At 42.4% G+C, this 25,521-nt stretch overlaps 1 protein-coding gene across 2 annotated transcripts; it reads left to right on the forward strand.

Moving 5' to 3' along the window:
• The first annotated feature begins 9,592 nt into the window (after nt 1–9,592).
• Nucleotides 9,593–25,266, forward strand: c1qtnf9 (C1q and TNF related 9). 2 transcript variants are annotated; one of them, XM_072576614.1, is made up of 3 exons: nt 9,593–9,794; nt 19,009–19,071; nt 24,427–25,266. In XM_072576614.1, exons 1-3 carry the CDS (start codon nt 9,629–9,631, stop codon nt 25,194–25,196), a joined length of 999 nt encoding a protein of 332 aa, XP_072432715.1. In that variant the 5' UTR covers nt 9,593–9,628; the 3' UTR covers nt 25,197–25,266. The 2 variants fall into 2 exon arrangements, with proteins under 2 accessions (XP_072432715.1, XP_072432716.1); XM_072576615.1 differs by lacking the exon at nt 19,009–19,071.
• The last annotated feature ends 255 nt before the right edge of the window (nt 25,267–25,521 follow it).

The following is a 25,521-nucleotide window of genomic DNA, read 5'->3' on the forward strand; positions in this document are numbered from 1 at the left end:
GTAACGGATGGTAACAATGGCCTCCTATCACCATTGGGAAACCACCTCGAGGATGTCAGCCACTTAAAACAAGACTGAAGGTCAGATATATAGACATCAGTTTGTAAGGATTAACTAGGCCGCATTGCTCTTCCTTGAGCTGCATACAGTTTGCATATTTAAGATCAGCTGCATGCCCATGAAGCTGTGACTCTACATCTCCATAGTGTCAATTGTAATCTGTCAGTGAGACAAGTGCAAGGGTGTAAATTGAACATCTTTCACCACAGCTACCTGTGTAAGATCTTAGGTATTACACAGAATGACAGCCTCCCCAATAAAGAAGTTCTGCATCAGATTGGTCAGAGGGGCTTGATGGAGAGGTAATGGATGCTGACAAGGCACATTCTTCAGTTCCTGAATATTCACCTACCAAACTGGTGGGAGTACAAATTGAGTTGGAAGCATCATAGAATCCCTTCAGTATGGAAGCAGGCCATTCAGCTCATTGAGTCCACATCCACCCTCCAAAGATCATCCCACCTAGACTCAACTCCTACCCTGCAGCCCTGCATTTCCCATGGCTAATCCACCTACTCTGCTTATCCCTAGACACTATGGGCAGTTTAGCATGGCCAACACCTAATCTGCACATCTTCGGACTGTGAAAGGAAAATAGAGCACAGGAGGAAATCCACACAGATGCAGGGAACATGCACAAACCCTGCAGACAGTCGCCCAAGGCTACAATAAAGCCCCCAGTCCCTAGTACTTTGAGGCAGCAGTGCTAGCCACTGTACCATCATGCCATCAGGTATGTTATGATCTTGGTCATAAAGAAAAAGGTAACATATGTAATGTCAAGGAGAATGGGAACTGACAAAGCCCTTGAAGTATATAAGGAATGCAGGAAAGAACTTAAACGAGGAATTAGAAGAGCAATGAATACTTTGTGTCGCTGGTCACCAAAGAGAAGGAATTGCTCGAGATGATCTCAGGGAAGGGCGTGTTGAGTTTTTAAGCCAAGTTGCTATTAAAAAAGAAGAGGTATTGTCCGTTTTAAGAATGCAGACAAGTCCCTGGGACCTGATGGGACCTATCCCTGAACATTGAGGGAGGTAAGAGATCAAATTGCTGGAACATTGACAGACATCTTTGGGACCTCTCCTGAGACCAAAGAGGATACAAAGATTGGAGAATAGCCAATTTTCTCCAAGTATTTAAAAGTAGCAGGGCTAATTCTGGAAATTACAGATCTGAGTCTCATGTCAGTGGTAGGGAAATTATTGGAAAAGGTTCTCAGGGACAAGATTTATATGCATTGAGAAACAAGACTGATTAGCGATAAGCAGCATGATTTTCAGTGGGAGATCGCTAACTTGATCAAGTTTTTTTGAGGAGGTGACGAAGATGATTTGAGGGAAAATCAGTTGATGTTGTCTACATGGACTTCAATAAAGCCTTTGTCAAGGTCTCTCGTGGCAGACTGGTACAAAAGGTGAAATTGAGGACTGCAGATGCTGGAGTCAGAGTCGAAAGGTGTGGCGCTGGAAAAGCACAGCAGGTCATGCAGCATCCGAGAAGCAAGAGAGTTGATGTTTCAGGAATAAGCACTCTATCAGGAATGTGGGGAGAAGGGGGCTGAAAGATAAATAGGAGGGTGGGGATGGAGCTGGGGGGGGTGGGAGGCAATAGGTGGATGCAGGTGGGAGGTGATTGTGATAGATCGATGGAGAGCATAAAGTAGGTAGATGGGAAGGAAGATGGACAGGTGAGACAGGTCAAGAAGGTGGTGCCAAGATTTGGAAACTAGTGAAGTCAATGATAATGGCAGTTTCCAAATCTCCCCTCCCCCACTTCACCCCAGATCTAACCCTCCAACTTAGCACTGCCCTCTTGACCTGTCCTACCTATCCATCTTCCTTCCCACATATTTGCTTCACCCTCTCCATCTACTTTTAACCATTACACTGTTCAACTCTGATACAGAAAGTGAAGGCACATGGTTTTGGGGTGAGCTGGAAAGATGGATACAGAGCTGGCTTAATCACAGGAGACAGAGGGTAGTGATGGAAGGATGCTTTTCACAATGGAGGCCCTGTTCCACAGGGATCAGTGCTGGGACCTCTGCTGTTTGTGATCTATGTAAATAATTGGAAAAAAGCGAAGCTGGCATCATTAGTAAATTTTGGAATGATACAAGGTTTGGTGGAGTTGCAGATAGTGAAGTGGGTTGTCAGAGGATACAGCAGGATATATATAAGTTGGAGGATGCGCAAATGGAGTTTAATTCAGACAAATGTGAGGTGATGAATTTCGGAAGGTCAAGGACAGGTGGAAATTATGCAGAGTGTGGCAGAACCCTTAGGAGTATTGATATGCAAAGGGATCTGGGTGTGCTGCTCCACAGATCACTGAAGGTTACAACGCAGGTAGATAAGCTAGTTAAAAAGGCCTATGGCATGCTTGCCTTCATTGGAAGGGGTATTGAGTACAAGGATAGAAAAGTTATGCTGCAGCTTTATAGAACTTTAGTTAGGCTACACTTGGAATATTGCACACGGTTCTGATCACCACACCACCAGATGCGGATGCTTTGGAGAGGGTACAGAAAAGGTATACCAGGATATTGCCTGGTATGGGGGATTTTAGCTCTGAAGAAAGATTGGATAGACTGGGTTTGTTTTCACTGGATAGTGAATGGTTGATAGAGTGGAAAGTATGAGGCTTTTTCCCCAGGTGGAGAGGTCAATTACTAGGGGACACAGGTTCAAGGTATGAGGGGGTGGTTTTAAGAGATGTGTGAGGCAGGGTGGTGAGTGTGCTTCAGTGGCTCAGTGGTTAACACTGCTGCTTCACAGCACCAGGGACCCTGTTTCAATTCCAGCCTTGGGTGACTGTGTGGAGTTTGCACATTCTCCCCGTGTCTGCATGGGTTTCCTCCCATAGTCAAAAGATGTGCAGGTTAGGTGAATTGGCCAAGCTAAATTGTCCATAAGGTTTGGGTGTGCAGGTTAGGTGCATTAATCAGAGGTAAATATAGAGTAATAGGGTAGGGGAATGGGTTACTGGGTGGGTTACTGTTCAGAGAGTCAGTATGGACTTGTTGGGCCAAAGGGCCTGCTTCCAAACTGTAGGGATTCTGTGATTCTATGAGTTCCTGGAATGTGCTGCTAATAGCAGCATTCAAGAAACGTCCGGATGGTTACATGAATAGGAAGGGATTGGAGGGATACGGATCCTGTAAGTGAAGACCGTTTTAGCATGGAAGATCAAAACATGTGGTGCAGACTTGGAGGGCTGAAGGGCCTGTTCCTGTGCTGTATTGTTCTTTGTTCACCAGAAGAAAATAGAGTCAGCTATGAAAGACCTAGTGAAGTACATTTAAGGAAGATTCCAAGAGTGGGACATCGTCTGGAGCTGAAAAGGTTACGATGGATTGAGGCTGGTAGTGGAATCTTGCTACCCATGGGCCTGACCAACCCGAGTCTCCCAGTGTGTTGATATCACTGCAGCATTTTTCTTCTTGTTCTGTTTACAGTTTCACTGACAGGGAACATCCTCCACTACGGCGACTAGGCTTGCAACCTTATCCTTTCAGATCTCTCAGCTTCTGGCCTCGCTATCCCTGGATAAAACATTTTAAGTTGCTTTATAGGAGCATTACAAAGGAAACTCTGGGTTTGAAGAAAAACACTTGCGGATGACCAAAACCTAGTTTAAAGAGGAAGGGAGAAAGGTGGGGGAGCTTTAGAAAGGAATTGGTAGGACGCAGGCCTACCAATGGAAATTTGAATGAGCTCAAGTTTTAACAGTGTAGCATTTGGAAGACCAGACAGGAGTTAATTGCTATAGTCAAGCCTACAGGTAATAATGGTATGAATTTGGGTTGTAGTAGCAGGATGAACTGAGGTGGAGCGGGTTGAACAATGTTATGGAAGTGCAAGTAAGCAGTTTTACTGAGTTTCTGAAGTTCATCTTGGGGATTAAATTTAACACCAATGTTGTGAACCAAGCAGTTCAGCCACAAACCTTTAGTCAGGTAGAGGGACAGGATTGGTAACTTGGTTAACAGATGTTACAGTGAGACCAAAGACAATGGATGGGATGTGAACACCTTTAAAGATTTTCCGAGGTTAACACAAAAAGCAGGCCCTTATCCTAGCTGGTGATCCTGGGCTGTTTACCTGCACAGGCCATTTGGCTATAACATGACAGCTATAACCCCGTGCTATAGAAAGTTGTACTATGGAAACCTGCTGTAGAAAATCAAACTTCACAAGATCACTAGTAGAAGGTTCACGTTATCCAAAATGTCCACAATTCATCAATTGCATTAGAGTTAATTCGTGTTAATGAAACGCACATTATAACAGAATGACCTGTAGTTGGCCAGTAGGACAGCCCAAATTAAAATCCTGCTGGCACCTCTAACAACTGCCATTAGGATCCCAGCAAAGTTCCCAGTTTGGCCTCATGTGGCCAGTTAGTTGGCACTCATTTGCTAGCCACTGCTGGTATTCCTGTTGCTCAGCAAGGTTAACTGGACCTGGGAATGCTCCAAGTGTCCGACCTATCAAGACATTATAGCTGAGATGCTTACTGCTTTTGGATAGATGAGAATGGAAGCTGGTGAAGGCAATCCCATTGAGTTAGGAAATGATGGGAAGACCTGGGTAGGATGGTTCTTCATATCAAAAACTATTGATAGGTTGAGAAGGAGGACGGAGGAAAGTTTACCTGAATTACATACAGGATATTGATCTTCAGGCCTTGGTTAATAATCTAGTCATCAGATCAATTCCATATTATAGAACATGCAAAATTAATATTCCATTGATTTCAGGCATATTCTGTAAAGGGTAAGAATTCTCAGGGAAAAAAAATGTCCTATTTTTTGATGATTTTTATGTTCTGATCCCAGGTGAGGAATCTGGAACTTCGACAAAACTGAAGTGGCTGAACCTGAGAATTAAAGTCGGTTGAACCAAGTAATGATTTTTGTTTCCTCTGAGAATTTGCCATTGTAATTATTAATGATTTATTGCAATAAGGTGTTTTTACCCAGATACTAGAGATATGTTGGCATAGCAGAGTTTCTAGTTTGTCTTTGATGGAACACATCCAGTATTTCTAGTTTGTGTTTGATGGGACATATTTCTGAATAACTAATCCAGTTTACTAATTACACTCTGAAGAGATGCAATCTATGTATGGTAAAACTATTCTATGTGCTTTAAAGAGTATGCAGTTAGAGGTGGCTTCTGTTGTGGTAAGTCGGCATTAAACTTCTCAATGAGCAATATCTTTTCTTCACTTTGTCAAGTCTTATAGACCGCCTGTCTAATCAGAATTACATTATAATCTGAGTTTTCTTAATTGATAATTTATGCAATCTAATTAATACCTTGAATGATGCTTAATTATCATGGTTTGCATTTTGTTGAGCAAATTGTCCAGGACACTGATCTGCAATTCTTTGAAGTAGTGCAATGGGATCTTTTCCAGCTATCTAATTTTAGGAGGGTAGTGACATTGTTATAATGTGCATGTAGATAAGAGCAGTCTAAGAACTGTGAGGTAGTGATCTTGTAATTTGTAACCATGTTCAGCAACAACCTTTTGGAGGTTATTGAATTCAGTGGTTCTACTTTACAGAAGTTACCCCAGAGCTTCTTACGTAAGGCATGGTCTGGAAAATTAATAGTGTTAAGTTTCACACATTGCCACTAGAGAACTCGTTGAAATCTGAAGGAGAGCGAAGGGAAGAAGGAACTCTGGTTTTTTGATATATCAAACGTTCCTTCAGCATAATGCTAATAAACTTGAAGCTAACCTGCTTGACTTTCACTGATATTTGTCCACCTTTGGCCATGACTCCATCAACCCATTCTGCAACCACCATGTGTTGTATGGACGTGTAAAACATTGAACATATGAACAGACAAATTATGAGCAGAACTGGGCACTCAGCCCATTAGGCATGCTCTGCTATTTAATAAGACCATAGTTGATCTCATTTAACCTCAAATCCATATTCCTACCTAACCCTGTAACCTTTTACATCTTTGCTTATTTTAAGAATCTAACTGTGCTGTGAGAAAAATTCAAGGATTCTATTCCCAATATCTTTTCAGGATGACTGTTGCAAAGACTAATATTCCTCTGAGAGAGGAAAAAAAAATCTCCTTAGCTTTGTCTTAAATGGATGACCCATTATTTCTGAACAATGACTCCTGGCTCTAGATTCTCCAACCACAGGAAACATCTTTTCCACGTCCTCCCTGTCGAGACCCCTCAGAATCTTATATTGCAATCAAGACACCTTTTTTACTTTTGTAAATACCAGTAGATACAATCTTACTTGTCCAGCCTTTCCTCACAAAACAATCTAATCTTAGTCTATTAAACCTTTTCTAAACTGCCTCTAGTGTATTTATATCCTTCCTTAAATAAAGTGATCAATACTGTGCACTGTATTCCACATGCAATCTCACCAATGTCCTGTATCATTGAAACATTAGCTCCGTACTTTTGGGTTCAATTCTCCTTGCAATAAATAATACCATTCAATTAGCTCTCCTAATCACTTGCTTCATTCATTCATGTAATGTGGACATCATTGGCTGGGCCAGCATTTATTAGTAATTTCTAGTCACCCTTGAAAAAGTGGTGATGATGTACCTGCATGTTCACTTTTTTGCAATGCATGCAATAGGACATCCCTCAGCATTGTAGACCTCTGCAATCTCTCACCATTACATAATTTAAAAACAATTCTTTCTGCCAAAATGGTCTTTCGTATTAGATTTAGTCCCTGCGATATGGAGCACCGACTCCTCTGCCCCCCCAAAAACCTGAAACAAATGGAAGCATAAGTCGCTATCGTGAGGGAGGCCTGATTTAAATACACAGAGAGAGAGAATCTAACCCTCTTTCCTTGACACTTCATGGCATTTTCAACACTGAATTCTGCACTGTCAACATCCTGGGGGTTAACATTGACCAAAAACTGAACTCAACAGTTAAATAATTACAGTAGGTACAAGAGCAGGTCAAGAGGCTAGGATTCCTGCAATGAGTAGCTCACCTCCTGACTCTTCAAAACCTGTCCACTGTCTACAACACATAATTCAGGAGTGCGATGGATTATTCTCCACTTGCCTGGATGGGGTCAGCTGTAATAACACTCGAAGCTAGACACCATTCAGGTCAAAGCAGCCCGCCTGGTTGGCTCCACATCCATTAACATTTATTCCTTCCATACTGAAGCTCAGTCACAGCAGTGTGTACCAAGCTACAAGATGCACTGCAGAAGTTCATCATGAATCCTTCAACATTTCTTCCAAATCCATTGCACTTTCTTCCAGAAGGACAAGGGAAGAGATACATGGGAACACCACCACCTTCAAGAACACCTCCAAGTCAGTAACTAACCTGGCTTGAAAATGCTTCAATGTTACTGGGCGAAAATTCCTGGAATTCCTTTCCTGACAACATTGTGGGGGCCGGACTTGACACATTAACTCTGTTTTCCTCTTCGTAGATGCTGCCAAACTTGCTGAGTTTCTCCAGCAATTTCTCTCTCTTGTTTCTTTTATATCTCCAGCATCTGCACTTCTTAGTTCCATTAGAAGTCTGGTACTGTAGTCACTTTTACATTATAAAAGATGTCAACTTTCCTGGTCCCAGCAGAGGGCAGGTTACAATCCACTGGTAAACTGCCTCAGTGAATTTGCAGTGACATATTTCTTCTTTAATCAATACTTAATAATTCAGGCACAGATAAACAACATTTTCTGGTTTACTTTTTTTTAGAAAACATCGTGGCGACTAGAGTCATCTATAACAATGAATAAAACAGCTATTTTTTTCAGCTGTTGTCATTGTCTAATAATAATAAATAGTCAAAAAGTGTGGCTCTGGAAAAGCACAGCAGGTCAGGCAGTATCTGAGGAGCAGGAGAGTTGATGTTTCAGGCAAAAGTCCTTCATCAGGAAGGTGACAAGTAACATTCACACCACGCAAATGCCAAGCAATAGCCATCTCCATACAGAGAGAATTGGACCATCTTTCCTTGACATTCCATGGTATTTTCATCACTGAATTCTGCACTATTGAAATCCTGAGTGTTAACATTGACCAGAACCTGAACTCAACAGTTAAATAGTGGCATTCCTGAACATGACATTCCTGGTGAAGGCCTTATGCCCGAAACATCAAGTCTCCTCCTTCCTGAGCTGCTGTGCTTTTCCAGTGCCACACTTTTTGTCTCTGATCTCCAGCATCTGCAATCCTCACTTTCCCCTAACATTAAATAGTGCTGATATAAAACTATTAAACAAGGAAATAATTGAGATAAATAATTACCTGTTAACAATTCAAGTGAGATATCATTGAATGACATAAACTCAAATAGAAATTAATTTTGATGACAAGGAAATACAGGTCATAAATGAAGGTGCCAAAAAATTAGTCATCTGCTTATTGTGGATTTGCTTCCTTTGGTTACACAAACATTAAAAATAGGAGCTGGGGCAGGTCATTCGGGCCCTCAAGCCTGCTACACCATTCATGCCTAAATTTTTAAACTCAATGCTGTATTCCCACTTTCATCTCATATTCCTTGATGTTTTTAAAATCGAAAAAAAAATCTTTTTCTTGAATATATTCAATTACTTGGCAGCTACAGCTCTCTATGATTGTGAATTCTACAGGTTCACTATCCTTTTCAATGCACAAAATTTTCCTCACCTCAATCTTAAATGGTTATCCTGTAGTCTTATACTTGTTCTAGACTCCCCAAGCAGGGTAAATATCCTTCCTGCATCAACTCTCTGCATCCCTGTTAGAAGTTTATAATATGCTAATGTCATACTAGTTTCAAACTAGTCCCCTCTTAAACTTATAAATGTAGTGAATACTGGTCCAGTTGAACCAATCTCTCCTCATAGGTCAATCCTGCCATCCCTAGTATCAACCTAATGAACCTCCACTGCACTCTCAATGGCAAATATACCCTTTCTTAGGTAGGGAGACTAAATGTTAACTGTTATACAGCTAACTGCAGTTAAATGTATATCTGACTGTCACAGCAGATGTTGAGCTTGACCCAATCCTATGGTTTCTGTGACAAGATCATCTTGCACCATTTCCCTAAGTTCATCATATCCATATCCTTACACATCTTTCCAAGCTCATTTCTTTCTCTATTTACTCTGGAAGAAATCTCCTGTGGTTATTTAGAATTGCTCTTTTCAATTCCTAGTAACCTAGCCATTGGCTCTCCATTTACAATGCTCTGTAGCATTGATCTGCTTAGCCCTTCCCTCTTATTCATTTTGGCTTCCTTATTGCAGCAAAACCTTCAGTTCCTCTTTTATCCATTCCAGTTGATCCATAGAGTGTGGCATCATCTTCATTTCTTGGTTTAACAGTTGGCTTAGCCACCTATCACCAGATCTGTATACCTCCTTGCATGCCACAACAATCCTTGATTCACAATTATTTAAAAATAATTCATCACTAATAATTTCTATGAAGTGTTTTTGCTGTTCCTTTATTGTCTGTGCTCTGCAATGAAGCTGTTCCGATCATTTGCTATTAGATTTGTGCTGTGAAATCCTGACATTGAGGATCTGAATCCAGAATGCAGATCTGGTTACTTTTTGTTCTGATCATGCTGGCGAATACTGAGGTACTCCAAAGGGAAATGTGCACAGGTGGGCATCCTGGAATTCCAGGAAATCCTGGTCACAATGGAATAACTGGAAGGGATGGAAGAGATGGATCTGTGGGTGAAAAAGGCGATACAGGTAGAGTATTCATATACCTTTTCCATTTCTCATAATTATAAGTATTGAACTTTACACATTTCTTTACAACTAGCCAATCTGATAAAAATGCTGAGCTAAAATGTTAGTGTTTTTAGTAAATAATAACTTAATCTGTGTCACATTTTACTGAGCTAAAGGAATTCTCCAATTTTGCATCTGACAACAGAAAAGCCAATTTCTTTAGTAAATTGTAAAAAGGATGTCAGAATAGTAAGTCAGTGAAGAAATAGTTCACAGTATCTACTCATTTTCATATGCAAAGCTCAAAACTGTGAAAAAAAAACTTAAGGAATAAAGAGTCAGGATTCATAAACATCTGAAAATGCTCCCTGACATGTGAATTAAATTTGTTAACAATCATCACAGCCAGTATTGTCTGAATTCCATGATTTTATCTTCATTCAGCCTATTTGATGATGCCATGGACTTCAGGGGAGTACAGTTTAGGATCGCAAAGGAATAAGATCTATCTTCTACATCCACCTTATAGTCTCTGTAACAATGCATATTATATCAATGCTGGTAACATTCCATTTTGCTACAAAAAAAGGGAAGCCAACAATTTACCTGTAAATGGCAGGAATCTTCCATTTTGACCACAAACACAGGACAGACATTATCAGCATCACAGAGTGACAGCATGACTATTTCTGCAAAATTAAATATTTTTAATCATGGAATATAAAGAAGCACATTGGGTTGACATAGCATTTCAAATAATATTATCAAATAATAATAATTTCAGAGAGGGGGCAAATAGACCATCCAGACATTTGGGAAAAACAATTCTTAAGACACAAAATACCTTCCAAATTTGATACTAAATCAGAAACTTATTAAAGTTTAATATACTTGTATATACAACTGTGAGAAGGAGCAGATATTTTGGGAGTAGTAGTAAAACTTCTGAAACTTACTTTAACCTCAGATCAACTAAAATTCTTGCAAGACTGTGATTTAGCAGAAGAGTTCAACAGTCAGGAGAATCCAAAGCTAATTTCATTAATGATCTCTGCAGATTGGTGGAGATATGAAACTATGGTGATTTAAAGCCTTAGTTCATAAGAAACAATTGTCTATTTCTCAGATTTATTGCAGTCAAAAAAAAATCCAGAAAAAGTGATATAGGTGATGAGTGAAGCCAGTGTGGAATCAGCACAGAACAATCCTAACAGGGAAGATTTAACTTATTGCAGGGGATAGTGGAGTTTATCCAGTTAATAAGGCCTAAAACCACAAATGACACACATGAGAAACCAGTACAGTGACAAGGACAGACATCAGATTCTAAAGGTTCCTGTCAGAGCTAGGGAGCAAGGAAAATTCACAAGCAAAGACCATGCCCAGCTATTTAAAAGGAATGTTTTATCTGTAACACACGAGGTCATTCAGAGAACGTGCCAATGTTGGGCACAGTCACAGAAAAGCAAAAAGTCAATTAAAGAGATTAATGAGGGAGACAATCTACAACAGAAGTCAAGCCAAAAGTATTCCTCAATGAGTTAGGTGATCCAGACTTAGTCTTCTGGCAAGATGATCTATCAAGTCAATAGGCATCTTATTAATTTCAGTTTGATCCAGAGCAGTTGTCAATTAGGAGAGGGGCAGGGCATAGCAACCTCCTGGTGACTTACTGCTCCCTGAACCTAAAGTGTCTAACAGTGAAGTGCCACCTACACTTCCTGCTGGGAGTGTTTACTTCTGCCATCCAGACAGCAGTTCACATTCCACCCCGTGCGGAAGTGAAGAGCGCACTTGATGAAACGTACACTGCCACAAAAAGCCTTGTTTAGAATACCCTGAGGCATTGCTCATTGTGGCCGATGACTTCCACCAGGCAACCTCAAGAGCGTGCTACCAAAATACCATCAACTCCTGTCTATCGGAGGACGAAACACCCTGGACCACTGCCATGTAATCATTGATGACACCTACCGCTCCATACCCACTCCCATTTTGGTAAGTCAGACCATAAGGCTGTGTTCCTTCTCCCAACTTCCAAGCAGAAACTGAAGAGTGAGGATCTGGGACAGAACGTTGTACATTGCTGGTCTCGGGTAACAGACAAGCTCCAATGTGATTGCTTGGAGTCAGTGGACTGGTCCATGTTGAAGAACTCAGCGGCCAACCAAACTGAGTATGCTACTACCATCACAGACATCAGTAAGTGTGTAGAGGACTGCGTGCCAAAGAAGTTAATCTGAGGGTTCCCCAACCATGGATGTACCGGGAGTCCAGGTCCTGGGCATTCAAGTCAGGCAGCCCTGACATATCCAGGAAATCTAGGTACAATGTTCACAAAGTCATCAGGGATGCCAAAAGACAATATTAGATTAAATGCAAGTCCCGCAAACTAACTATATAAACACATGTCAACTGTGGTGAGGCTTACATGGGCTAAAAGCTAAGTCAAGTAGAATCCCTACCCAATCAGCTCAATACATTCTATGCTCCTTTTGAACCGAAGGTCAATGAAATGATGTCACATGCCCCAACAGCTATCATGGCTGATGTTAGATCGTCCTTCCTGAAGGTGAACCCTTGGAAAGCAACTAGCCCCGATAGAGTCCTTAACCATACACTCGGATCCCGCACAGACCAGTTAGAGGGAGTATTCACAGACATCTTTAATCTCTCCCCACTCCAATGTGAGGTTCTCACCTTTTCAAGAAGACCACATCATCCCTTTGCCAAAGAAAAATCAAACAATGTGCCTTAATGATTAACACCCAGTAACTCTGACATACATCATTATTAAGTGCTTCAATAATTTAGTAATGGTACACATCAACTCTAGCCTCCCAGACTGCCTTGATCAACTGCAATTTGCCTACCATCGTGATAGATCCATGGCCACCTCCTTGACCCTATACTCATCCCTGGAACATTTCGATAGCAAGGACACCTACATCAGACTACTATTTATTTAGCTCTGCCTTCAACATCATAATCTAACCAAACCCATCTCTAAAGTCTGAAATCTAGGACTCTGCTCCACACTTTGCAACTGGATCCTTGACTTCCTGACCCAGAGACAGCAGTCAGTAAGGATAGGTTTCAACACCTCCTCCTCAATAATCCTCAACTCTGAGCATACGCAGCCCCTAACTATACTCCTTATACAGTTGCAACTGTGTGGCCAAATTCATAGAACATAGAACATAGAAAAATACAGCGCAGTACAGGCCCTTTGGCCCTCGATGTTGCGCCGACCGAAGCCTACCTAACCTACACTAGCCCAATAACCTCCATATGCTTGTCCAATGCCCGCTTGAATGACCATAAAAAGGGAGAGTCCACCACTGCTACTGGCATGAACTCACTGCTACTGGCATGAGTTCATTCCATGAACTCACAACCCGCTGAGTAAAGAATCTACCCCTAACATCTGTCCTATACCAACCTCCCCTTAATTTAAAGCTGTGTCCCCTAGTAACAGCTGACTCCATACACGGAAAAAGGTTCTCACTGTCAACCCTATCTAAACCCCTAATCATCTTGTACACCTCTATCAAATCTCCCCTAAACCTTCTTTTCTCCAATGAGAACAGCCCCAAGTGTCTCAGCCTTTCCTCATACGATCTTCCTACCATGCCAGGCAACATCCTGGTAAACCTCCTCTGCACCCGTTCCAGTGCCTCCACATCCTTCCTATAGTATGGTGACCAAAACTGTACACAATACTCCAGATAAGGCCGCACCAGAGTCTTATACAACTGCAGCATGACCTCAGGACTCCGGAACTCAATTCCTCTACCAATAAAGCCCAGTACGCCATATGCCTTCTTCACAGCACTATTTACCTGGGTGGCAACCTTCAAAGATCTGTGTACATGGACACCAAGATCCCTCTGCTCATCCACACTACCAAGTAGCCTACCATTAGCCCAGTAATCCATCTTCTTGTTACTCCTACCAAAGTGAATGACTTCACACTTAGCTACATTGAACTCCATTTGCCACCTTTCTGCCCAGCTCTGCAACTTATCTATATCCCGCTGTAACCTGCCACATCCTTCTTCACTGTCCACCACTCCACCGACTTTCGTATCATCTGCAAACTTGCTCGCCCAGCCTTCAAGCCCCTCCTCCAGGTCATTTATAAAAATGACAAACAGCAATGGTCCCAAAACAGATCCTTGTGGAACACCGCTAGTAACTGCACTCCAAGATGAACCTTTGCCATCAACTACTACCCTCTGTCTCCTTCCAGCCAGCCAATTCCTAATCCAAACCTCTAATGCACCCTCAATGCCATACCTCCGTAATTTTTGCAGTAGCCTACCATGGGGTATCTTATCGAACGCCTTGCTAAAATCCATATACACCACATCTACTGCTTTACCCTCATCCACCTCCTTAGTCACCTTCTCAAAGAACTCAATAAGGTTTGTGAGGCACGACCTGCCCTTCACAAAACCATGCTGACTATCCTTGATCACATTATTCCTATCCAGATGCTCATAAATCCTATCCCTTACAATTCTCTCTAAGATTTTGCCCACACCAGAAGAGAGACTCACTGGCCTTTAGTTACTAGGGCTGTCCCTACTCCCCTTCTTGAACAAGGGGACCACATTCGCTATCCTCCAGTCTTCTGGCACTATTCCTGTAGACAACGACGACATAAAAATCAAGGCCAATGGCTCCGCTATCTCCTCCCTAGCTTCCCAGAGGATCCTAGGATAAATGCCATCAGGCCCAGGGGACTTATCTATTTTCACCCTTTCCAGTATTCCCCGGACCTCTTCCCTACGTACCTCAAGGCCATCCATTCTAATCACTTGTGACTCAATATTCACATCAGCAACAATGTCCTGTTCCTGAGTGAATACTGACAAAAAGTATTGATTTAGTGTCTCTCCAATCTCCTCTGCCTCCACGCACAACTTCCCACTGCTATCCTTGACTGGACCGATACCTACTCTAGTCATCCTTTTATTCCTGACATACCTATAGAAAGCCTTAGGGTTTTCCCTAATCCTACCAACCAAGGACTTTTCATGTCCCCTTCTCGCTGCTCTTAGCTCTCTCTTTAGATCCTTCCTGGCTACCTTATAACTCTCAATCGCCCCAACTGAACCTTCACATCTCATCTTTACATAGGCTGCCATCTTCCTTTTTACAAGGGATTCCAATTCCTTATTAAACCACGGCTCCCTCACAAGACCCTTTCCTCCCTGCCTGACTGGTACATACTTATCAAGGACACCCAATAGCTGCTCTTTGAACAAGATCCACATATCATTTGTGTCCTTCCCTTGAAGCCTATTTTTCCAATCCACACATCCTAAGTCATGCCTCACCGCATCATAATTTCCCTGCCCCCAGCTATAACTCCTGCCCTGCAGCGCACACTTATCCCTCTCCATCACTAGAGTAAAAGTCACTGAGTTGTGGTCACTGTCCCCGAAGTGCTCACCTACCTCCAAGTCTAACACCTGGCCTGGTTCATTACCTAGAACCAAATCTAGTATGGCCTCACCTCTTGTTGGCTTGTCTACATATTGTGTCAGGAAACCCTCCTGCACACATTGGACAAACACCGACCCATCTAATGAACTCGAGCTATAGCTTTCCCAGTCAATATCTGGGAAGTTAAAGTCCCCCATAACAACCACCCTACTACTTTCACTCTTCTCCTGAATCATCCTTGCAATACTTTCCTCGACGTCTCTCAGACTATTAGGAGGCCTGTAGAAAATTCCTAACAGGGTGACCTCACCTTTCCTATTTCTAACCTCAGCCCAAACTACCTCAGATGGCAAGTCTTCCTCCATCGTCCTTTCCACCACTGTAATACTATCCTTGACAAGCAATGCCACACCTCCCCCTCTTATACCCCCACCTCTGACCCTACTAAAACATTTAAACCCTGGAACCTGCAATAGCCATTCCTGTCCCTGTTCTACCCGCGTCTCTGTAATGGCCACAACATCGAAGTCCCAGGTACCAACCCACGCTGCAAGTTCACCTACCTTATTTCTTATACTTCTGGCATTGAAGTATACACACTTCAAGCCACCTTCCTGTTTACCGGCACCCTCCTTCGAGATCGATGCCTTGTTCCTAACCTCCCTACACTCAAGGTCCTGTACCCTAAATCTACAGTCTAGGTTCCCATGCCCCTGCAGAGTTAGTTTAAACCCTCCCAAAGAGCACTAGCAAACCTCCCCCCAAGGATGCTGGTGCCCCTCAGGTTCAGGTGTAGACCATCCTGTTTATAGAGGTCCCATCTTCCCCAGAAAGAACCCCAGTTGTCCAGAAACCGGAATCCGTCCCTCCTGCACCATCCCTGTAGCCACGCATTTAACTGTTCTCTCTCCCTGTTCCTCGACTCTCTATCACGTGGCACGGGTAACATCGCTCTAGCTCTGAGCTTCCAACCTAGCTCTCTGAAAGCCTGCCTAACATCCTCACCCCTCTTCCTACCTATGTCGTTGGTGCCAACGTGGACCACGACCTGGGGCTGCTCCTCCTCCCGCTTAAGGACCCAGAAAACACGATCAGAGACATCACGTACCCTTGCACCTGGGAGGCAACATACCAAACGTGAGTCTCTGTCGCCCCCGCAAAACCGCCTATCTGTGCCCCTCACTATTGAGTCCCCAATAACAATCTCTCTACCTTTCTCCGCCCTTCCCTTCTGAGCAACGGGGACAGGCTCTGTGCCAGAGGCCTGAACCTCGTTGCTTACCCCTGGTAAGTCGTCCCCCCCCACAAGTATCCAAAACGGTATACTTGTTATTGAGGGGAATGACCGCAGGGGGTCCCTGCACTGGCTGCTTCCTCCCAGTCCCCCTCACTGTCACCCATCTGTCTATAACTTTCGGAGTAACTGCTTCCCTAAAGCTCTGATCTATGACCTCCTCTGCCTCCCGAATGATCCGTAGTTCATCCAACTCCAGCTCCAATTCGCTAACACGGTCTTGGAGGAGCTGGAGATGGGTGCACTTCCCGCAAGTGTAATCAGCAGGGTCGCTAATGGCTTCCCTCACCTCAAACATGTTGCAAGAGGAACATTGCACTGCCTTCGCTGCCATCCCTCTAAAAGGTAAACTTTAAAAAGAAAACTGGATCTAAAGAAACAAACAAGCAAAATGCAGCACTTACCTGCTTAATGGGTCTTATTATTAGGTTAGAGGAGGAGGGTGGGTGGGAGGCTCTACCCCTGTAGTGCCTCGGGTTCCTCGCCTGCGCGCTTTTATAGAGAAAAGAAAACCTTCCCAGGTAAGCTAGCGCGACACCAGCTTCCGGATCCGCTAGGCGCTTAAAAACAACTTTAAATTTGAACCGTTTAAAAAAAATAACTGGACTATACCGCGACTTAAAATAAATACCATCAGACAGCCGTTACCTGCTCCGCCGAATGTTCTACGTACATTCTCTGTAACATTATATTCTGCATTATATTCAGCTCTAACTCCATTTACAAATTTGCTAAATACACGATCATAGTCGGTTGGACCTCAAACAACAACACGACAGAGTACAAGAAAGAGATAGCCAGCTTAATAGCACGGTGTAAGGTCAACAATCTCTCCCACAATGTCAGCAAAACCAGGAGCTGGTCATTGAATTGGAGTGAAGGACACACCCTTGTCTGCATCAATGGTGCTGAGGTGGAGGTAGTCGAGAGCGTCAAGTTCCTAGGAATAAATGTCACCAACAACCTATTCTGGTCCATCCACATCAAGGGTACAGTCAAGAAAGCACACCAATGTCTCTACTTCCTCAGAAGGCTGAGGAAATTCGGCATGTCTACAATGACTCTTACCAAATTTTAGAGTGCACCATAGAAAGCAGCCAATCCGAATGCATCACAGCTTGGTATGCGAACTGCTATTCTCAAGACTGAGAATGAGAGAGTTGTGAACGCAGCCCAGTCTATCACTCAAACCAGCCTTCCCCTGACTCTTGACTTCCCACTGTCTTAGGAAAACAGCCAAAATAATCAAAGACTCCTCCCATTCCTCCCATCCCAGATATACTTTCTCCAATCGGGCAGAAGATACAAAAGTTTGAAAATACATAACAACAAGTTCAAGAACAGCTTATTCCACTAATGAATGGACCTCTCATTTATTAGATCTTTCTACGTACATTCTCTGTAACATTATATTCTGCATCCTGTTCTATTACCCTAATGTACTTATGTAAGGTATGGTTAGTTGGGATAGCATGCAAAATAATACTTTTCACTGTGTCTCAGTTCATGACAATAATAAGTCAAAAATATCAATTCAATAGAATATATTTGATAGTGAACAATGGTTGATAATACCTGCTACTGACAACAGTGCAATTACATGGTCCAGGAGCTATACAACATAAGCTTGAAAGTTGCTATAAGCAACTCTTTAATACATTAGATAGTAAAGAGTCAACATAATATTTCATAGTGAAGAATTCTTACTTTTAAATCTGAATACAAGTCTGGACTGCAATCTTCTTTAAATAATGGAAATAGCAGCTGGTCCAGGAATAGCCAGTCAGAGAGCAAAAGCCAAGGAATATCCAGTTAAGGAACAGCCATTCATGGAACAACCTGTCATAGACTCATATAGATCTACGGCAGAGAAAAAGGCCCTTCAGCCCATCATATCCACACCAGCCAAAAATAGTAACCTAACTATTCGAATCCCATTTTCTAGCACTTAACCCACAGCCTTGGATGCCTTGACATTGCAAGTGCACATCTACATACTTCTTAAACGTCTTGAAGGTTTCTGCCTCTACCATCCTTACAAGCAGTGAGTTCCAGATTCCCACCACCCTGTGAGGGGGATTAGGACCTTCATCAGAGAACTCCATCTAAACAGGTTATGGTAAATTGCATTACTGTTTACTTAAAGTTGAACACAGACAACAAACAGTCTAGAGTAAATTTTCACCTTCACTGCTGGATGGATATCTCATGGAAGTGATTGACCGCCAATTTTAGAATTGATACAACTTTCATTGATGTAAACCTAAAGGTCTGGAATGCAGATTGTAGAAGAGGTACATAGTCTGCCTGCTTAGATCAGTGCCCAGTGCTGAAGGTGAACATTTGCCACTGTCTTAATGTGAGGGAGGTTGACACCACAAAACAGGTTTTCAATAATCTCAGTTGTGTTCTTCAGTGTTGCCTTATATTGGACTGAATTCAAACTATTTAGCCTAATACAAAGGTTCTCTGGTGAAACAACAGGTGAAATCGGGAAAGTTGGACCTCCAGGCTCCATGGGACCAAAAGGTGAACCTGGAGAACAAGGCAAGAAGTTTAATATTTTCCAATAAATTACCATGCTGTGTTCACCAAGTCTGAGTGTGCAATGGTCAATATTGTCTGTATTACACTAGTTTAACACAACGTGTGTTTGGATTTTTGATATTTGATGATTAAGTAGAATTAATTATACAGATTTTCCACTGGCCAGGCTGTTGCTATTCCAGTATAAATGCAATTTGCACATTAGGATCTTGTGGAATCCCCATCATGGCACACTGAAGGAATTTCCTGGCTCATTGAAGATTTTCTGGGAATTTCCCCAATGTCTGGAACACTCTGAAAGTCTGCATTTATATTGGAGAATTTGGAGGGTTCTGATGAAAATTAAGTAAATATTTAGTCAGGAAACGTTTGACCAGTAAATACATAATCTAAGTCCTGAGTAACTATTAAACTGACCTCAGACTTACCCCTCACAACCCCAACTATTGCCTCCCCCTGACCCTTAAAGCCTGACACTGCCAGCAACTGAACCCCCCTTTCACCAGTTCTGGACCTGACCCTGCCCCTTACCCCAGCCTTTACAATCTAGGACTCAACACCCCTCTCCCCTATCTTCACCTCCCAGGACAGAAATCCTTTACAACACCACCTCAGCCCCAAGATTTGACCCCACTCCTCCCATCCACCTTCTCTTGAACCACTTCCCCCTTTTGCCAACCCCACTTCTCCACTTGAGAACCCATTCGTCTCTAACCCACCTACTTCTTCTTGTAACCTGGCACCCCACTGTACCCCTCCACCACCCTCACCACTGGAACCCGGCCCCACATTTCCCTGCTATCTGACTTGACACCCAACTGGATCTGAAACTCACCCTTCCTCCTGCCCCCAGACCTGATTTCTCCCAAACACCTCAAACTACCTTAAGCACTGCATCACTTACCTCACTCACTTGCCAACATGTAGCTTGGTACTCTACCCACATGGTATCCTCCCCCCTGACACTCCTACTCAGTACCCATCTGTAAACCCAGCCAGCTGGCACTCTATTTACCTGGCATCCTGCACTGCAGATGGATTCGGAAGAAGGGCCACTGCATTTTGAAACGTTAACACATTTGAAATACTAGACTTGTTGAGTTTCTCCAGCAGTTTATATTTTTGTTTAAAAAGTGGCCTGTTTGCTATGAGTTATTGTGAAGCCAGTACAATTGTCTGTATTTGACTATTTACTGGGTATAATAGCAAGGCTTTTAGTTTCCAACTGCTCACGTTTTTTTGATGAGACAGAAGGCAGTCAATTTAATGCAGTTCTCAAAAGGTTTGCTGTGCCAGGTAAGTTAAATAGCATTCATTTAACTCCTTCAGAAATGCTCTATTATTCATGTATGAACCAGAATGCATCATAGTATTGTATCTCCAACCTTGTGGTTAAACCTGAACGGAACGAGGGCTGAGTTCCTTTGCTCATGTTGCTGTTCAGCTATTAAAACTAACTCTGCAACGGTATATGAACAAGGAGAATTGCCCAGATTGGCCCTTGGCCCATCATCCCTTCTCCAGTCATCAAGCACCTATCTACTCTAATCCCATTTTCCCCTCTGCCCAGAGCCTTGAATGGTATGGCATTTCTAGTGTTCATCTATCACTTCTTAAATTTCTTGTTGGTCCATGATTCTACCACCCTCTCAGGTAGTGCCTTTCGGTTACCAACTAACCTCTCAATGATAAACATCTTCCTCAAATCGCCTCTGAAACTCTCACTCCCTGCTTTAAAACTATACCTCCTGGTTGTTAACCCATCTACTAAATCTATCTTTAGGTAACGGTTTCTTCCTAGCTACCCTATGTAGACTCCTCATAACTTAGTACAGTTCAATCAAGTCCTCTCACAGCTTTCACTACTCTACATCTGGTAAGTATAATGTCTAACTCCACTATCTGTATTTATATAACTGCACCTCACTTTGAGAATTGCAGGTTGGAGGTCTTTCAGATTTCCTGCATGCTGGTGTGACAAGCTGCTACTAAGTAGTAGAATTGGAAACATCAATCTCACCATGCATGGTTAAGTGAGGTTAATCTTTCTTTTATTATTGCAAGGGTAGCATTTGTTGCCCACCCCCAGTACCCTTGACAAGGTGGCAGTGAGCTGTCCTCTCAGCCCACTGCAGTCCACACAGGGCAGTAACTCTACCTGCTATTGGGAAGAGTTCCAGGATGTTGAGCCAATGGAACAGTGAAGTTAAGATGTTCTGTGGCTTGGAGGTGTAATAGCAGGTGGTTGTGTTCCTATGCATCTTCTGCTTTTGCTCTTCTAATGAGTAATTATGTGTTTTGAAGGTACAACTTTCAGCAGCTAGTCACTTTCTGGTTTCCCAAAGCCTGCCCACCATCTGCAAGGCATAAATTAGGAGCATGTTGGAGTGCAAACCACTGGCCTGGATAAGTGTAGCTCCACCGTCACTCAGTAAGCTTGACACCATCCAGCAACCTGCTTGATTGGCACCACATCCAAAAAACCCTCAGTCCCTTGATCGTTGACACTCAGTAGCAGCCATATGTACCATATATCTGATGCACTGCAGAGATCCACCAAATTTCCTTAGACAGGACCTTCTGAACCCGCAACCACTTCCGTCTAGAACCGGGGTGGGCAATTAATTCTTCCAACAGACCACATGAGAAACTTGAGTTGTGTTGGAGGGCCGAACCAACAATAAGTTGAACATAATTCTGCTCAGTATTAATTTTCTCCCATTGTAAAAAGTACTAAATTCTATAGTTTTGCACTGAAATTTATAATCAAAAGAATAAGGATATTCTGTTACAATAAAGATATGACATTGTGAAGTAGGTGAAATATAGAAGAAATAAACAGTAAAAACAATAATTTCAGTATTTCATTTTATTTTTAACATATTAATCTCACAAACCAATAATGAAAAGTTGTTTCATTATTGTTCAGTATTACAAACAACTCTATACAAAAAGCAATAAGTGCTTTTGATGTTTTTCAGTTCATTTTACTTGTTTAGTGAGAAAACTCCAGTCTGTTTTGGGCTTGACCAAGTGACTGAAATCTGGTTGACTGTCTGAGGTGGATATGTGAAGGACAGCTGAGAGGTGATCATCAGTGATAGAGGATCTGTATTTGGATTTGTTGAACTTCATCACTGAGAATGTCTGTTTGCATATATAGGTAGATCCAAAAAGGACTAGAATCTTCTGAGCATGCTCCTCATGTGTGGAAAGTTCTCCTCTTTGAGGGAAGAGTAAAAATCAAGCAGTGAGACTGACCTAAAGTACTCTGCCAGAAGTGTGTCAGACTGCAGCTCAATGAGTTCAAGCTGAACATCACTAGGTGCCTTCTCCACATTGCAAGTAAATGGGGAAAAAAAACCATGTGCATTTCATTCTCAACCGTTTTAAAGTCTTGAAATCACCTTGAAAATTCACCATGCAGTGCTTCTAACATCGATGAGTACCTGTGAAGGTGATCAGCTGAAGGTGCGGCTTCCTTCAGTGTTGGCAAGTGGGTGAGAATGTTGGCCTCCATTTGGTTTGAGAGAAGCTGCAACTTTCCTCATAAAAGCCTTCACTAAGTTGTACACTTCATGCACAAAAAGGCCCTTACACTGCAGTTTCACATTTAGTTCAGTCATAAGTGCAGTCACATCAACAGCAAAACCAAGGTCTGCAATCCAGTCTGCATCTGAAAGCTGTGGACTGCCATTCCCTTCCTTCACACAGAAATCTTGAATCTCTTCTCTCAGGTCCCATACACTTTTCAGCATTTTGTCCAGGCTGAGCCACCTGACAGCTGTGTGGTAGCCTATGACACGATGTAAGGTCTCATTTTCCTCCAAAACTGCCTGTGATTCAAAGCTCTTGCCCTGATGAAGTTAACTATTTTAGTTACAACGTCAACCACATGGTTAATTTTTAACACTGACTTACACAACACGTCCTGATGTATAATACAATGCAAAAATACCAATTTCTGTTCAGGATCAATTTCTGTCACTTTATCCTGCATTCTCTTTAAGACTCCAACATTTTGTTCCCGTTAGATTTGGACAGCCATCCGTTGTCACACCCACCAGCTTGTCTTATTTTAGTCCCATGTGTCCAAACATGCATTTACCTCCGTGAACAAACCATTACTAGTTGTTGTTCCTTTCATTGACTGCACGGGTACCAGCTCCTCTGTGATTTTAGAGTCCGTAGTTATCCCATGTATGAAGATGAGTCACTGGGCTGTGTCACATACATCGCAGCTCTCATCCAAAGACAAGGAAAACAAGTCAAAGTTGACCGCTCTGTGCTGCAGCTGAAGCTCCAGATTTCTCGCGATGTCCCCAGTCCTTCTCGTTACAGCGTGTCGGGTGAGGGGCACATTCTCAAATGCCTCCTTTTTCTCCAGGCATATTAGTTCTGCAGAGTCCAACAAACACTCCTTAATAAACTCTCCATCAGAAAACTGTTTACTGTTTCTGGCGATTTTGTGGGATATGACATAACTTGTCTTGGTGTGAGCTGACATTTTGAGGGCTAGCCAGCAAGCATCACTTTTAGCTGTTCATGCACATACACATGCATGTACGTCCATATGTAAATTTAAAAAAGCATCCTTTTCAAAACAAAAGCAACGCAGTTGTATTGCGTGCATGGCGTAAATACTTTTTCATTTAGGTTCTAATTTAAGATTGACCTCATGCGGGCCGGACAGGAATGACCAAAGGGCCAGTATGGCCTACAGGCCGTAAAATGCCTAGGTCTGGTCTAGAAGGACAAGGGAAGCAGATACATGGGAACACCACCACCCTCAAGTTTTTCCCTCAGCCACTTCCCCATTGGGACTTGGAAATACATGACCGTTCCTTCAGTGCCACAGGATCAAAATCTTGGAACTCCCTATTGTATGGTATTGTGGGCCTAGTATACCAAATGGAATGCATCTGTTCAAGAAGGCAGTTCACCATCACCTTCCCAAAGGCAACTACAGACAAACAATGAATGCTGGCCTAGTCAACAATGCATATGTCCTATGAGTGAGAAAAAAACTGGAAAATGGTGCAGTTGAAGGAGCTTGTATGAATTGCTACATTAGATCTTCCTCGGTACACATTACTGCCACTGTTCATCAGCGTATATAGGGTAAATGCTGATGGAGGGCAATCGTGTAAAATGTATCAGTACTAATTGGTTACTTCTTGTTAGGCAAGACTATCCTCCGATTTGAAGTTGATTAAAGGGATTGTAGCTGTGTCAATTTGATGGGAAAGTGTCAGTTAAATATACCTTTCTATTATCTGTTTATACAAGTGGTTAATTATATATAGGTATGCTAAAATGGCAGGTTTTAAAATAACATTATTTTCATGACTTTAGGGCCATCTGGTGCACCTGGTGCCAAAGGAAGAAGAGGTGAACAAGGAAGTAAGGGAACACCTGGCAAAATAGGACCAAAAGGAATTCCTGGACCATTTGGACACAAAGGCCAAAAGGGAGAACTAGGACTGCAAGGATGGCAAGGTGTAAAAGGGGACTTAGGACCTCGAGGTCCAAAAGGGGACAAGGGAGCTATTGGACTTCAGGGGAATATTGGTTTACCAGGTCCTATTGGGCCTACTGGTGTAAGAGGTCCCAAAGGAGAAGTAGGAAGGGAAGGCCCCAGGGGACGTCCTGGAATTCAAGGTGAAAAAGGAGATAAAGGGGAAATAGGGGAGAAAGGGAACACTGGAGAGAATGCATTGATAAGGAATAGTGCATTTAGTGTTGGCTTGACAGAAGTTTCCAAATGGCCTCGTTCAGGCAGTCCAATCAAGTTTGAAAAAGTCATATATAACAACCAAAATCACTATAACCTCTCCACAGGGAAATTTACCTGTGTATTTTCTGGGGTTTATTATTTTGTTTATCATATCACTGTCTATGTCAAACATGTCAGGGTTGCTTTATATAAGAATGGTGCTTCAGTTCTCAATACATTTGATAGCTATCAGAATAGTGAGGATCAGGCTGCAGGAGGTACTCTACTGCATTTACAAACTGGAGATCAAGTATGGCTTCAAGTAATTGGTGGGGATTCTTACAATGGACTGTTTGCAGACAACGATGATGATACTGTTTTTACTGGGTTTCTGTTGTTTACTGAATAAAGAATCATTAAGACAGACAGTCTTCAATGACGGTGTAAGTATTCAGATTTAAAAAGAATAAAGCGACCAATCTCACAAATAAAAAAATGATTATCTGGTCATTGTCTCAATGAGACCTTGCTGTTCAGAGATTGGTGTGCTTCTTACAACAGTCACTCCCCTTTAGCTTTGAAAGTGCTATGAGACTTCCTAAGGCCATGAAAGGGTAAGTTTTCATATCCAGTTGCTAATGTTGATGTCCAAAAAAATCCTTTTTTAATGGTTGATTTGTTTGTGTTTGAATTGTTGACATAAAATGGCTGAACATACCTATAAGTTTATGTTA

This window comes from Chiloscyllium punctatum, chromosome 9, assembly GCF_047496795.1.
Source record: "Chiloscyllium punctatum isolate Juve2018m chromosome 9, sChiPun1.3, whole genome shotgun sequence".
Taxonomy (NCBI): Eukaryota; Metazoa; Chordata; class Chondrichthyes; order Orectolobiformes; family Hemiscylliidae; genus Chiloscyllium; species Chiloscyllium punctatum.